The sequence below is a fragment of the Schistocerca serialis genome, chromosome 8, assembly GCF_023864345.2.
Source record: "Schistocerca serialis cubense isolate TAMUIC-IGC-003099 chromosome 8, iqSchSeri2.2, whole genome shotgun sequence".
NCBI classification, from domain to species: domain Eukaryota; kingdom Metazoa; phylum Arthropoda; class Insecta; order Orthoptera; family Acrididae; genus Schistocerca; species Schistocerca serialis.
In genome coordinates this window covers 274,662,889-274,676,206 of record NC_064645.1, presented here as the reverse complement: position 1 = coordinate 274,676,206, position 13,318 = coordinate 274,662,889, and the positions used below count along the sequence as shown (strand labels likewise).

At 40.9% G+C, this 13,318-nt stretch overlaps 1 protein-coding gene across 1 annotated transcript in view; it reads left to right on the top strand.

Annotated features, from left to right (window-relative positions):
* Positions 1 to 12,516, top strand: part of LOC126416969 (uncharacterized) — a 95,103-nt gene extending 82,587 nt beyond the window's left edge. Inside the window, exons 5-7 of the mRNA XM_050084851.1 lie at positions 4,791 to 5,015; positions 11,409 to 11,642; positions 12,379 to 12,516. Coding sequence (XP_049940808.1) covers positions 4,791 to 5,015; positions 11,409 to 11,642; positions 12,379 to 12,516 — 597 coding nt within the window. The remainder of the gene's footprint in view (positions 1 to 4,790; positions 5,016 to 11,408; positions 11,643 to 12,378) is intronic.
* Positions 12,517 to 13,318: the final 802 nt, after the last annotated feature.

Below are 13,318 nucleotides of genomic sequence, written 5' to 3'. Positions count from 1 at the left end.
TCGTGCGTTGAGACCTTTCATCAGCTTATTCGTCGTTGCACTACACTCCTGCCTACTCTCCATCTCTTGGGCATGGCTACGTTCCTGCATGCCTTTTCCGCCATGCAATGTGCAGTGCCGCTTTCTGGACTGACGACGAACATGGACTACTTGTCACCTAGCTCAGCAAGATGGCGGAAAAAACCGCTGCAGTTCCACTGGAGGATGACATTATCCATGGCCGAGAAAGGCGTGAAGTGACTGGGGAGGCAGATTACTCCTCCTGGTCACCTGCTGCCGATTGAGTACCTGTGCAACTGCTATCCATTGTGTCTGAGGGACCGGCGAGATCCAGGTCCTCAGCAGACGCCGGAATCTCCACCTCATCCTCAGACGCAGAGCTTGAAGGTTGCAGTTGGGTGGGTGCCACAGCGAGTTCCTTGGGCTTAGAGGTCTTCTTCTTGGATTTCTCACGCTGCTCCTTGGGTTTCACTGGCTGCGAGGGCTTCACCAATTCAGTCTCTGGGATGGAGGAGGATTGCGAAGCCCTACGACCAGCTGGTTGTGTGCACTTGTGCCACTGTTGGGCGTCAGCCTTCCCGCTTGTGGAAACCTGGGAAGGGAGGGACCCAAGGGACCCCTTGCGAGTGAGAGAAGCCGAAGAAGTTGCACGCTGCTGCAGCTTAGAAGTGGGGGTGGATATCCCTGATGGGTGGGGGGTTGTTGCTCCCAAGGTAGGTGGCACAGGAGCAACAGGGGGTATAGTGCCCCCTACGGGCAAGGGGGCACGTGTTGTACGGTTCACCAATCTGACTGGAAGTCGCGGAACAGATGGGGCTAACACAGTTGTTGTTGCAGCAGCATACGAGGAAGTCATTCACACAGGATGTAGTCATTCATATTTCCTCTTAGCCTCAGTATAGGTCAGTCAGTTCAGGGTCTTATATTCCATGATTTTGAGCTCTTTCTGTAAGATCCTGCAGTCTGGCGAGCAAGGTGAATGATGCTCTCCGCAGTTGACATAGATGGGAGGCAGGGCACATGGAGTGTCAGGATGTGATGGGCATCTGCAATATCGACATGTGAGGCTGGGAGCACAGCGGGAAGATATATTGTCGAACTTCAGCACTTAAAGCACTGCATCGGGGGAGGGATATAAGGCTTGACGTCACAACGGTAGACCATCACCTTGACCTTCTCCAGTAATGTATCACCCTTGAAGGCCAAGATGAAGGCACCGGTAGCAATCTGATTATCCTTTGGACTCCAATGAACGCGCCAGACGAAATAAACACCTCGGCACTCTAAACTGGTGCACAGCTCGTCATCATACTGCAAAAAATGTCCCTATTGTAAATAATACACTGGACCACATTTAAACTCTTATGGGGTGTGATGGTAACGGGAACATCCCCCAACTTGTCACAAGCAAGTAACCTTTGTGACTGGGCAGAGGATGCCGTTTTTATCAGTATTGACCCAGAGCGCATTTTGGACAAGCTCTCCACCTCCCCAAACTTGTCCTGTATATGCTCTACGAAGAACTGAGGCTTTGTGGACATGAAAGACTCCCCATCAGCTCTCGTACAAACTAGGAACTGGGGTGAATAACTGTTACTGCCATCCTGAGGCTTACACTCGTCCCATGGTGTGGCCAGGGAGGGGAACGTTTTCGGATTGTATTTCTGAGCATTAAATTGAGCCTGAGAATGCTTAGAGGCTGCTGGCAGCTGACCACCAGCGAGAGACGATGTACCACATTTCATTGCGGGTCATCCACCCTGATGCCACCTACTCCGACCAAGGGTCATCCCCACGGGCGCCACCCAGCCTCAGCAAGGGCCACCTGGCAGGATGGCCATTGCTGGGAGTCCCGATGCCCCAGGGAGATAGGCATCTGCTCCTTGGCATACATGTGGAGGTAACGGTGCAGGCATCAGCAGAGCGATCCCTGTGTTGTCAGGGGGCTACAACCAACAGGGTACATGGCGGCCCCACCACAATGGACTGGCTACCGTGCTGTATATTAGGTGACAAGTAGTTCATGGTCATCGTCTGTGCAGAAAGTGGCACTGCTCATTGCATGGCACAAGGTGCACACAGAAACGTATCCATGCCCAAGAGATGGAGAGCGGGCAGGACTGCAATGCAATGACAAATAAGCTGGTGAATGGCGCAACACACGATGGGCACAATGCACCAAGTAAGGCGCCCGTCACCAACCGGCTCGCTCTTCGGAATAATTTTGAGATATGGAGGTCAAACCCTGCAGAGGACCATCACATAAGGGCCGAAATGTTTGAGACTCCTTTTAGTCGCCTCTTACAACGGGCAGGTTCCCTGTGTTGCCAGGGGGCTACAACCAACAGGGTACATAGCGGCTCCACCACAACGGACTGGCTACCATGCTGGATATTAGGTGCAAGTAAGTCCATGGTCTTCAGCTCCCCAGAAAGCGACACTGCACCATGTGTGGTGGAAATTGCACCCATTAATTTTTCCACACCCAAGAGATGGAGAATGAGCAGGACTGCAATGCAACAACAAAAAAGGTCTCAATGCACGATGGACACAATGCACCATGTAATGCACCCTTCCCCAATCGGCTTGCTCCCCGGAAGAATTCGGAAGTATTGAGGTCAAACCCTACAGGGGACCAGCACATAAAGGCCAAAAAGTGTGAGACTCCATTTAGTCACCTCTTATGACAGGCAGGAATACCACGGGCCTATTCTTTCCCCGGAACCCACAGTTGGAGTCACACAGATAAAGGAGAAAGCTTTTCTAAGTTCCAGCAGTGTCACACAGATAATATATTTATTTTTGAAACAACTGTATGTTTTTGCTACCAAGCTCTCAACTGCTTTGACTGTAGAAATGCTGGATCTGAAACCATAGAGCAAAGAGCTGAATATATCATTAGATTCAAAATATTGACTCATTTGTTTATGCACGCAGTATTCTATTATTTTTGATATTATGATTATAAGTGACAGGTCGATAGTTATCTGGAGTTGCTATATCTTCTTTCTTATGTACTGGTTTAACTACAGATATTTTCACACATTCTGGATAAGTACCTACATTTAATATTTTAGTGATTAGTTTAGTCAGTGGTATTACAATAATCTCTAATGATGTTTTTGTCAACAGTATGTTAAATCCTAATGTTTCTTCCTTCCTACATTGCAGTTGCTAGTAATTCAGTTGCCTGTTAGTGAATGTTCATTTATGAATTATTTATTGTATGTAGCAGCCATAATGATGTTACTTTATGTGCATATTGTGGAATAATAAAAATATATAAAGATTATGACATTCCTCACATATATTGTCTACATTTATCAAAGATTGTGAGCCACAAAAATAAAATTCTATGAGATCTGATGTGAACACTGCACAAATAGAGTATGGTTTAGTGTTTTCATATAGGGAGAGTCAATTGCTAATGTACCAATATGTTGAGACACATTATTGAAAATTACAGAACACTTTTTTCCCATTGTCTTCAGTTTTGTTAATGTTGAATGTTGATGGGGATTTCATTATGAGTGAACAGACATAACATATGAAGAACATTAAATTACAGAAAATGTTTTGAGAGATTGAGAACACTTCATTCTTTTTTTTTTTTTTTTGCAATCTACTGGAATTATAGTGTGTTGAGTATTCATATAAAATGTTTTTTGTTTTGTAAATTTTATTCCTTTTTGTTTTGAATGGGATACTCTAAATGTGGAACATAATGCTGATTTTGCTGTGCTGCTCTGTAATGGCAAGAAACACAGTTCTACCAGTTGCAATAATTTCAGTTCACTTTCCTTCAAATGATACATTCTGGATCATATTGCTCCATGAAAGGTAGTAATCTGTTTTTTCATCCTTATTTTATCCTTTACAGATTAGCATAAATTAAGTTAAAACCTGAAACTAACTTAACATTATAAAAAATCAGTTTCCTGGATTGCTTCATTGGGCAGGCTTACAAGCTAAAGAAACAGAATTACTTGGTTTCCAAAATGGCTGGTCTAATTTCAAAAGTGAAACTTGACGCTATCTTCTTCTATGCTACAAATTTTTGGATGTATAAGGGTGGTCAGAAATAGTCTGAAAAGCTTATAAGGGTGTTGCAGGATAGATTATGCTGACAAATAGATGTTAAGAAAAAATTTAAAGTGCTGCACTATTTTTGAGTTATTTAGCATTGGAGTTAGCCATTTAGGTTGGTTGTTGGCCATGTAAATTCAGGAAACCCACCAGGTGCATTTATTGTCAATTGTTCTCTTGGTGTATGTGATGGTGCATGAAAGTGCTTAGCCTTTGACTTAGGTATGATTCTTGTTACCATCTTATGTAAGTTCTGTTTTAGGAAACCAGATGAAGAACATGTCTAGCATTATTATCTCTGGTGAGCCAGTTTGACTTGTGCTAACTTCAATACTAATCAACTCCAAAACAGTGCAGCATATCACTTCTTCTTTTTTTTTTTTTTTTTTTTTTTTTAATTGTTCCTCAGCACATCCTATCCTTCAACACTTACAAACTTATCGGATTGTTTCTGAAAACCCTGCATAGTCACTTTGAGACATATGACAGATCTAGCTATGGTACAATACAACTTTAGTAAAACCACTATTAACTGTACATAACTAATATTCAGTGCTGTTCTTGGTTAGAAGCTCTGTGATCAGTACATTAATTTACTTGGAAATATTTACTATGGCTATGGCTGTCAGCCATTGAAAACTGTTCTCAGAAAAGAAATTAAGTCATTTTCCACAATAGAAAGTTAATTATAAACTCTTTTCCAGGATGTATATATGATAAATTCATGCCCACATCATCATACGCAGATCTCAAATTTATGTTCAGGAACTGCAGAACTATATGATTACAAACTAGATATTCCATTTCTAAGCCACCACACAGGTTTGTGGTACCGAAATTTCTTCTGTGCTTTGTGTCACGAAGAGCAGGACAACTTGGTGCCAGTGACACTTCACTTTGAATGTACCAGAAATCTGACATCAAACCAGGTAAATCATAAGAAGTAGACCTATATTAGTGAACAAATTATGACATACAGTACTTCACCAGATTTTCATATTATTGTATTGTAAGAAATGATAAGAACATCTATCCACTGATTTATTTGTACATCATATTCTGTGAGTTCCATTATGAGGGAACCTCTCAGGGACACAGAACAAGTCCAGATGAATATTACCACAGTGATAAAGAAAGAATAAATTGCTCCCATATGCAATATCATGAAACAATTATTAATAATGGCACATAATTTATGATAAATAATAAGCAGGTAGACCACTACTTTGAAATGGCTGCTGTACTATCTAACTGCCACCATCTGTTACTATACATATTCAAACTATGAGAATGTACTTATTATTGTCTAGAGTTAACAGATATGATCCATTAATGACATAAAAAGGAAAATTAACTAGAGAAAATTAACAGATTATGAGATGCAATTGTTTTTTAGTTTTTAGCGTTTTACTGTTCCTATTTTTTTCTTTCTTCCAAAAATAGGTCATATGATAATGAGTTCTTGAGAAGACTAAATCAGTTCTGATACCAACTGTGTGACCTAAAGCTAGAAAAATATAATGAAATAATGTAACAAATCATGAGACATGATAGCTGGGAAGGAAATGAAATATTAGTACAGCTGATGGATACATAAAAAAGTAAAAGTGGCAACAGTAGCCTAGCATTCATGACTATTAGTTTCTTTCTTAGGGAGGACGGTGGGATGGGTTAGGGAAAGATAAAAAGAAAGGGTAGATCCAAGATGATAGGAGCCCACCCGTTGTGAGGTCTGAATGACCTGTGTTTACAGCCTTCTTCTTCATGGAAGGAACTAATAGTTATGAAATCTGAGTGTTTCATGTACTTTATGCATGTTTCAAATGGCTCTGAGCACTATGGGACTAAACATCTGAGGTCATCATTCCCCTATGCATGTTTGTCAGCAGTGCTAAAATATTTGCCTAATTATGATCTAGCACATGACCATTAATATATTGTTATGGGCTCATCTACTGATGTAGGGACCTGGCTGTATGCCTTGCATTGTGCCCATAAGAAATTCTTTAAGTAAGAATCAGGTATCATAAGGCAGAGTTAATGGAAATAGAAACTAAATAAATAAAATGGGACTGATCAGTTAGGACAAAAATATGAGTTATAATCAAAAAGTAATGGGAATTTATGTTTCTCTTAAATAATCTTTATTTATTCATCAACATCAACTTTGACCTCTCCAAAGTACTCCCCCTCAGATAAAGGCCTAATACACTTGTGCCAGCTCTTTTTCCAATTTTGAAAACATTTCTGGGACTCACTTTTTGTTACGCTATTCAGCTTCTTCAGAAATCCTGTTTTCACCTCGTATATTGTGGCAAAATGATGTCCTTTCATGGTTTTCTTCAGTCTTGGGAAAAGAAAGAAGTTGCAGGGGGCCATGTCTGATGAATACAGTGCCTGGGGCAACGTACTAGTTTTGTCTTCTTACCAAAAAAATCATGAACAGGAATTGAGGCATGAACAGAAGCTTTATTGTGATGTAATTTACACAAGTGGTTTTGTCACAGTTCTGGTTGTTTCCTTTGGATTGATTCACGAAAGTGGCACATAACTTCGAGATGTTATTCCTTACTGACTGTATGACTATAAGGCAGGAACTTATGATGAACTATCCCAATGTAATAAAAAAAATAGTGAGAAGAACCTTCACATTTGATCAAACTTGTCAAATTTTTTTCGGTTTGGCTCTTCAGACAGTTTCCAATTGGGGCGGCTTGCCCTTGGTTTCTACATTGTACCCATATACCCGTGTTTCATCATCTGTTGTAACCTTCTTTAGATGCCAACATCTTCAGCAAGCTCTCTGATAATTTTCTTTACTTCTTTCACATTGTCATCAATAATTGAAAGCTAGAGCATGTAGATTAGTTATCATCTCCAATGCCTTCTCAACTCTCTTTGATATGTTTATACTACTTGTAAACTCTTGTCTTACTCATAGCAGATTTGCCAAAAGCCACACTCAGCTTTTGAATTTGATGCTGCATTTTATTCCATTTTTCAAGCAAAATTTAATGCAAATTCTTTGATCCATCTTTTTTGAAAGTAAAAATCTGCTAAGTGGTCAAAAACACATACACCCTTTTTGACTGTCAACAATAAACTGAATACTCAAAACAACTGAAAATGCAGGTATACATCAGCAACATTTGTTTCAACAAGATAAAAAAATAATTTAAAAAATTAAAAATTTGGTTATAAAGCCCACAAAATTAAAAATTTTCATTGTGTATTTTTTGGTAAAACCTCATATACTCTGACACCAGACTTATGCACAATATTGTCTTTTATTTATCTCAGAGAAACAAGTTATCTGAAATGGTGGCTCTATAGTTGTGATAATAAATGACAATTAAGTATGAATCAAACTAGTAGGGCAGTTACAGCAAGCAGAGGTAGAAATATCATTTAATTCTTTGCATGCAGCATAGTTCAGTGCATTTACTCATTAATATAAACAAAATATCATATATAACCAGTTTACAGAAGTTTGAGAAACAACTGATTCTCAAAGTGAAGTTCAAAACAGTGTGAAATGCTTTCATAGGATTGCTATCAGTTACACTGAAAGAGTAATTCCAACTACAGCATAACATACTATCATAAGCAGATCCTAAGCTGCTCAAGACCTCATCCCTTCAACTGGCAGCAAATAAAAGACCACCAACTTGCTCTGCTCACTACATTCTCAATGAATCGCAAGGTTACTCTTGTAGTCACCACAGCTCATAATTTCTGTATTACTTTTGTAATGTTCAATAGTTATTCACATTTTTGGGTTAAATATTCCATACACATTTAGACAAAACACATACATTCCATTGGTTTGCAGACTAAATATATATATCTTTTTCTTATTATGTTAACTAAAAAACATTTTTACCTCATAACTCAGAACTACTGGATCCAAGTCAAACTAAGTGCTCCCTTCTTCTTGATCCTGAAGTATTTTCTAATCAGTCAGTCTTAAACATAATACCGTATTATTAAAAACAAAGAATACCAGCATTTACAACCTGCCTTTTTAGTGTAACTGTAGAGAATGGGTGTTCCTTACAGTAAAACAATTTCGTCTTTTACACTCAAGCACCACAGAAACTTGTATAGGCATGCAATTTCAGATACAGAGATAAACAGGCTGAATATGGTGCTGAGCTCGACAATGCCTATGTAAGACAACAAGTGTCTGGTGGCATTGTTAGACTGGTTACTGCTGCTACAATGGCAGCTTATCAAGATTTCATTGAGTTTGAACGTGGTGTTATAGTTGGCACACAAGCAATAGGACACAGTTTCATGAATTGGGGATTTTCCCATACAACCATTTCATGAGTATACCATTAATCAGGAATCCAGTAAAATCTGTTTAGCGCACTCCACCATAAGTCATCATCATCATCATCATCATCATCATCATCATCATCATCATCATCCAGTAAAATATCAAATCTCCAACATCACTGTGGCTGGAAGAAGATCCTGCAAGAACAGGACCAATGGTGACTGAAGAGAACTGTTCAGCATGACTGAAGTGCAACCCTTCTACAAATTGTTGCAGGGCCGTAGACAAGTGTCAGCATGGGAATCATTTAATGAAACTTCATCGAAATGGGCTCTTGGAGCCGAAGGCCCACTTGTGTACCCTTGATGACTGCATGACACAAAGTTTTATGTATTGCCTGGGCCCATCAACACTGACATCGGACTGCTGATGAATGGAAACATGTTGATTGGTCAGACAAGTCTCATTTCAAATTGTATTATGTGGATGGACATGTACGGGTATGGAGCCAACCTCATGAATCCATGGACCCTACATGTCAGCAGGGGACTGTTAAAGCTTGTGGAGGCTTTGTAATGGTGTGGAGCGTGTGCAGTTGGAGTGATACAGGACCCTAGATATGTCTAGATATGACTCTGACAGGTGACTCCTATGTAAGCATCCTGTCTCATCATCTGCATTCATTTATGTCCATTGTGCACTCGGACAGATTTGGGCAATTCCAGCAGGACAATGCGACACCTGACACATCCAGAATTGCTACAGAGTGGCTCCAGGAACAATCTTCTGAGAATAAACATTTCTGATGGCCACCAAACTCCCCAGACATGAAGATTATTGAGCATATATGGGATGCCTTGCAACGCACTGTGCAGGAGATATCTCCACCCCCTCGTACTCTTACAGATTTATGGACAGCCTACCAGGATTCATGGTGTCCAGCACTGCCATGTCACGTTGCAGCACTCCTGAATGCTCACAGGGGCCCTACATGATATTAGGCAGGTGTACCAATTTCCTTAGCTCTTCAGTGTATATCCCTGACTTGTTCTCATCTCAATAGGATATAATTTGAAATTTCATGGCAGATTAAAACTTTGTGCCAGACCAAAAATCGAACTCGAACTCAGGACCTTTGCCTTTTGCAGGCAAGCACTCTACCAACTGAGCTATCCAAGCACAACTCACAACCTGTCCTCGCAGCCACAATTCTGCCAGTACCTTGTCTCCTACCTTCCAAACTTCACAGAAGCTCTTCTGCAAAACTTGGAGAACTTGCACACCTGGAAGAAAGGATATTGTGCAGACATGGTTTGGCCACAACCTGGGGGATGTTTCTGGAATGAGATTTTCACCCTGCAGTGGAGTGTGTGCTGATGTGAAACTTACTGGCTGATTAAAACTGTGTGCCGGACCAAGACTCTGGCCCACAGTTTTAATCTGCCAGTAAGTTTCATATCAGTGCACACTCCACTGCAGTGTGAAAATCTCATTCTGGGATATAATTTGTTTGTGTAAATGTGTGTAAACATTAATATCTTTTGGAAAACAAGTTTTGTATGCAAGTAATAATAACATTAGTCATATGTGTATCATTTGGGCAGTGGAAATGCATCAGAATCATATTTCTATCACTAGTGCTGTGGCATATTCAGACTGGCTGTAGCTCAACTGGAACTGACTTTGGTATTTTCTGCTGAGTATTTCAAATATTTACATATTGTTTTTGAGAGATTCTTGCCACACTGGGCTCACTTGTGAGGGGTCACACAAACTGGATGCTCTGTGGATTAAGGATATCCAGGCAGGGTGCTCACTACTGACTGCCACCAACCTTGGCTGGCTTGCTACCAAATCTTCCTAACCTATTTCAACCATGGTACATTGGCTAGCAGCGTGATCTAAATTCACGCCCTCTTTGAATGAACAATATATACACAATAATACATGATACCTTCTACTTGTAATATCATAATCAAACATACTAATACTGCCACTTAATAATTGCTAAGGTTGGTTAGTTGGTTTGTGGGATTGAAGGGAACAGACTGCTATGGCCATCCGTCCCTTTTTCCAAAAAATTTTAACACTCACACAGAAGAAAAACGCACAATGGAGATGTCAAGAGATGACACAGGACAAGAAAGACTCAGACACAGACCAGACAAAAGGAATTAAAATGACACAGAGTGTGGCAGTGGTTGGCTGACCATAGAGACAAAAAAGAAAAAGCCAAACACCCAGAAATACACTAAAAGGGGACAGGCAAACAAAATGTGGGCCACCGTCAAAGCCACCCCGCAGCAACATAGAGGCAGGTCTTCACGGCTCAGTAAATATCTGTGAGTCAGCTTGGTGTGGCCAATGTGGAGCCAACAAAGGACAACAGACTCCTTTCGAGACCCCCGCATGGATGACCGCCACACAGTCGTCATCTCCTTGATAGCACGGAGTTTATATGGTGTGGTCAGATCACACCATTCAGCATCCCATAGCGCAAAAACTTTGCGGCATAAGACTGCTCGCTAATCAGTATCTGGGAGGCCAATGTTGGAGTGTTGTGAGGACAGTGGCTGCTAATATCAATAAAAATATTATAATATCTCCACCCACTACAAGTTTTATGTTCCATCAATTATGGGTTGTGATGACTACACCATTGTCATCATTAGGTGCATGGCTTTTTACTTCTAAATCATTCTAAGGGAGGAACACTGTTGATAACTTGCTATATTGTGCAAGGTGACCAGGTGGGTATGTTGCATCTTTCAAGTACAAGAACTATAGGATGTATGCTGCATTCTGATGTGGAAAAATCACAAATGCTGCATCTCATACCATACCCTAGTTAATACAATGTTATGGCTGTGCTTCAAAGAGGTTACACATACACATGTACTTATTATATTCAAACCAGCTTAAAGATGACACTTTCATCATTTACCTACTCAGTGAATGGTGCTTTTTTGGTGCAGATTTTTTCATTAATTTTGTTTAAATATAGTTTTCAAACAGAAAAAATTATATTCTGTGATTTCAGGTGCTACAGAATGGTACCTACCAACCACGTGCTTTGTCGTGGACTCTTGGCCAAGATGAGTGTAAACTGAAAGTTGGGGCAGACTATTCAAACACATCACTGGATAATGTAGTCATGCGAAGATGTTTGCCTCATGTAAGCACTTGTGCCCTTGACTGGACAAATGAAACAGTGGAAAACCTTTGCTACTCCTATACACACTTTGTTTATGGAAGAGTAAATGGAGAAAAAAAGGTAATTTGTTGGAAATAGTTACAGTGCTGTAATTTTTTTTATATTTTTTCTAATTAACTTCATCTAGCTGGATATTTACTTCTACAATTGTGTGAGATGCCATTAAGAACAAGATTATCTGCTATGAATTGTACAATAAATGATATTCACTTATGTGATTCTTGAAGTTTTCCCAGAGGCTGGAATATTCCATCATTATCTGGTGTGTATCTCTTTTAGCCCGAGAACACTGTAATTTATTGATTGAACAGTACACACACATGGAAGATGCAGTACAATACAATTAACAATACATGAGAGCCTAATGGAGCCCGGTGCTCCAGCATATGTAATCATTAATTCCAACGGACACAGCTAGCAGGCTTCACACACAGCTGCTGTTGTATTAGCAGGCTGGGTGGCCCCTAGTTGCTGAATCAAGCACAAACTTCACATGAGACCTATGAAGTGGCGCACACACTAAATTATAATGTACTCACCAAGCGGCAGCAGGAGAACAATTGATTAGTTTCATTGTTATATATCACACACTAAAGTGGTAGTTATAGAACTTTTCTTCCTTTGTGATGAAGTGAGCACTGTGCTCACATCCACTTCTTCTGTGGTCAATGAAGGTTGTTTAGTCATGCAGCGTGCTGCCACCAGTGCCTAACGTCAGAAGTGACATGAGCACGGCAGGTGTGGTGCCTGTCCCCCTGTGAGAGGCCATACGATAAGATAGGTAATGGTGTTGCAGCTTCCATTTCTGCATCTGAGTCCAACCCCAGGGAAGAAAGTTGCACTGATGGTGATGGAACAGGCGGTGCCAGCTGCGATGGAGGCAGCTGTGTCAGCGCAAGAGCCAGGGTGTCCCTCCGTGGTCCCCGACAGCTGAAGGGGGCACCCACAGCAAAGTTGACAGTTGTGATAATGTGAGCCATGGCAGTGGAGAAGGCAGGGGCACTGGCCATGATGTAGGAATAGGCCTGGCAGATGCAACGGAGGTGCACCCAGTGCACGGCTGTCCACGCAAGGTAGTAGTCGATCAGCGTGATGCGACCCCCTCCTCTCAGCCGTGTGAATGACACAGAGGTGTCAGCCCTAGGTACTCTTGTTGACTGGTGGCACCCATTTTGGCCAATGAACAAACCCACGAGCCCTGTGCTAGGCTGGAAGCATTGTGGTACAGTGCCGGTGGATGGCCTGGCATCAGCCAGAGCACATGTACCAGAGTCTGAAGCTGACAACTGTGCAAAACTCCTCCAATCCATTATCAGCAATAGGCATGAACCAATAAGAACTGAGGAACCAATAAGACAATAAGAGCTACTTCTGGTGTCACATCCAAAACAAATTTTTTCATCTGAGTCTTAAATGTTCGTACTAGTTGTTCTGGAGAGGAACCATGAAATGTGAACACCACTTTGTTTACAAAACAAATTTCTGAGATATGACTGTAACTAATGACTGATGCCTGTAACTGATTTATAAAGAATATCTTCAATTGGAAAATTTTTTGACAAAGCAGAAATAGTTGCCACTACAGAAGCAGACAGGTAGTGTACCACATACAGAAGCTTAGAATAAGTATTAGTTACAACCATCCAGTAGAAATTCAAAAAAGCCCCACAAAATCTACATGAATTAATTCTCAAGGCTGCTGTGGATCCAGCCACAGTGATAAGGAAGCATGGGAA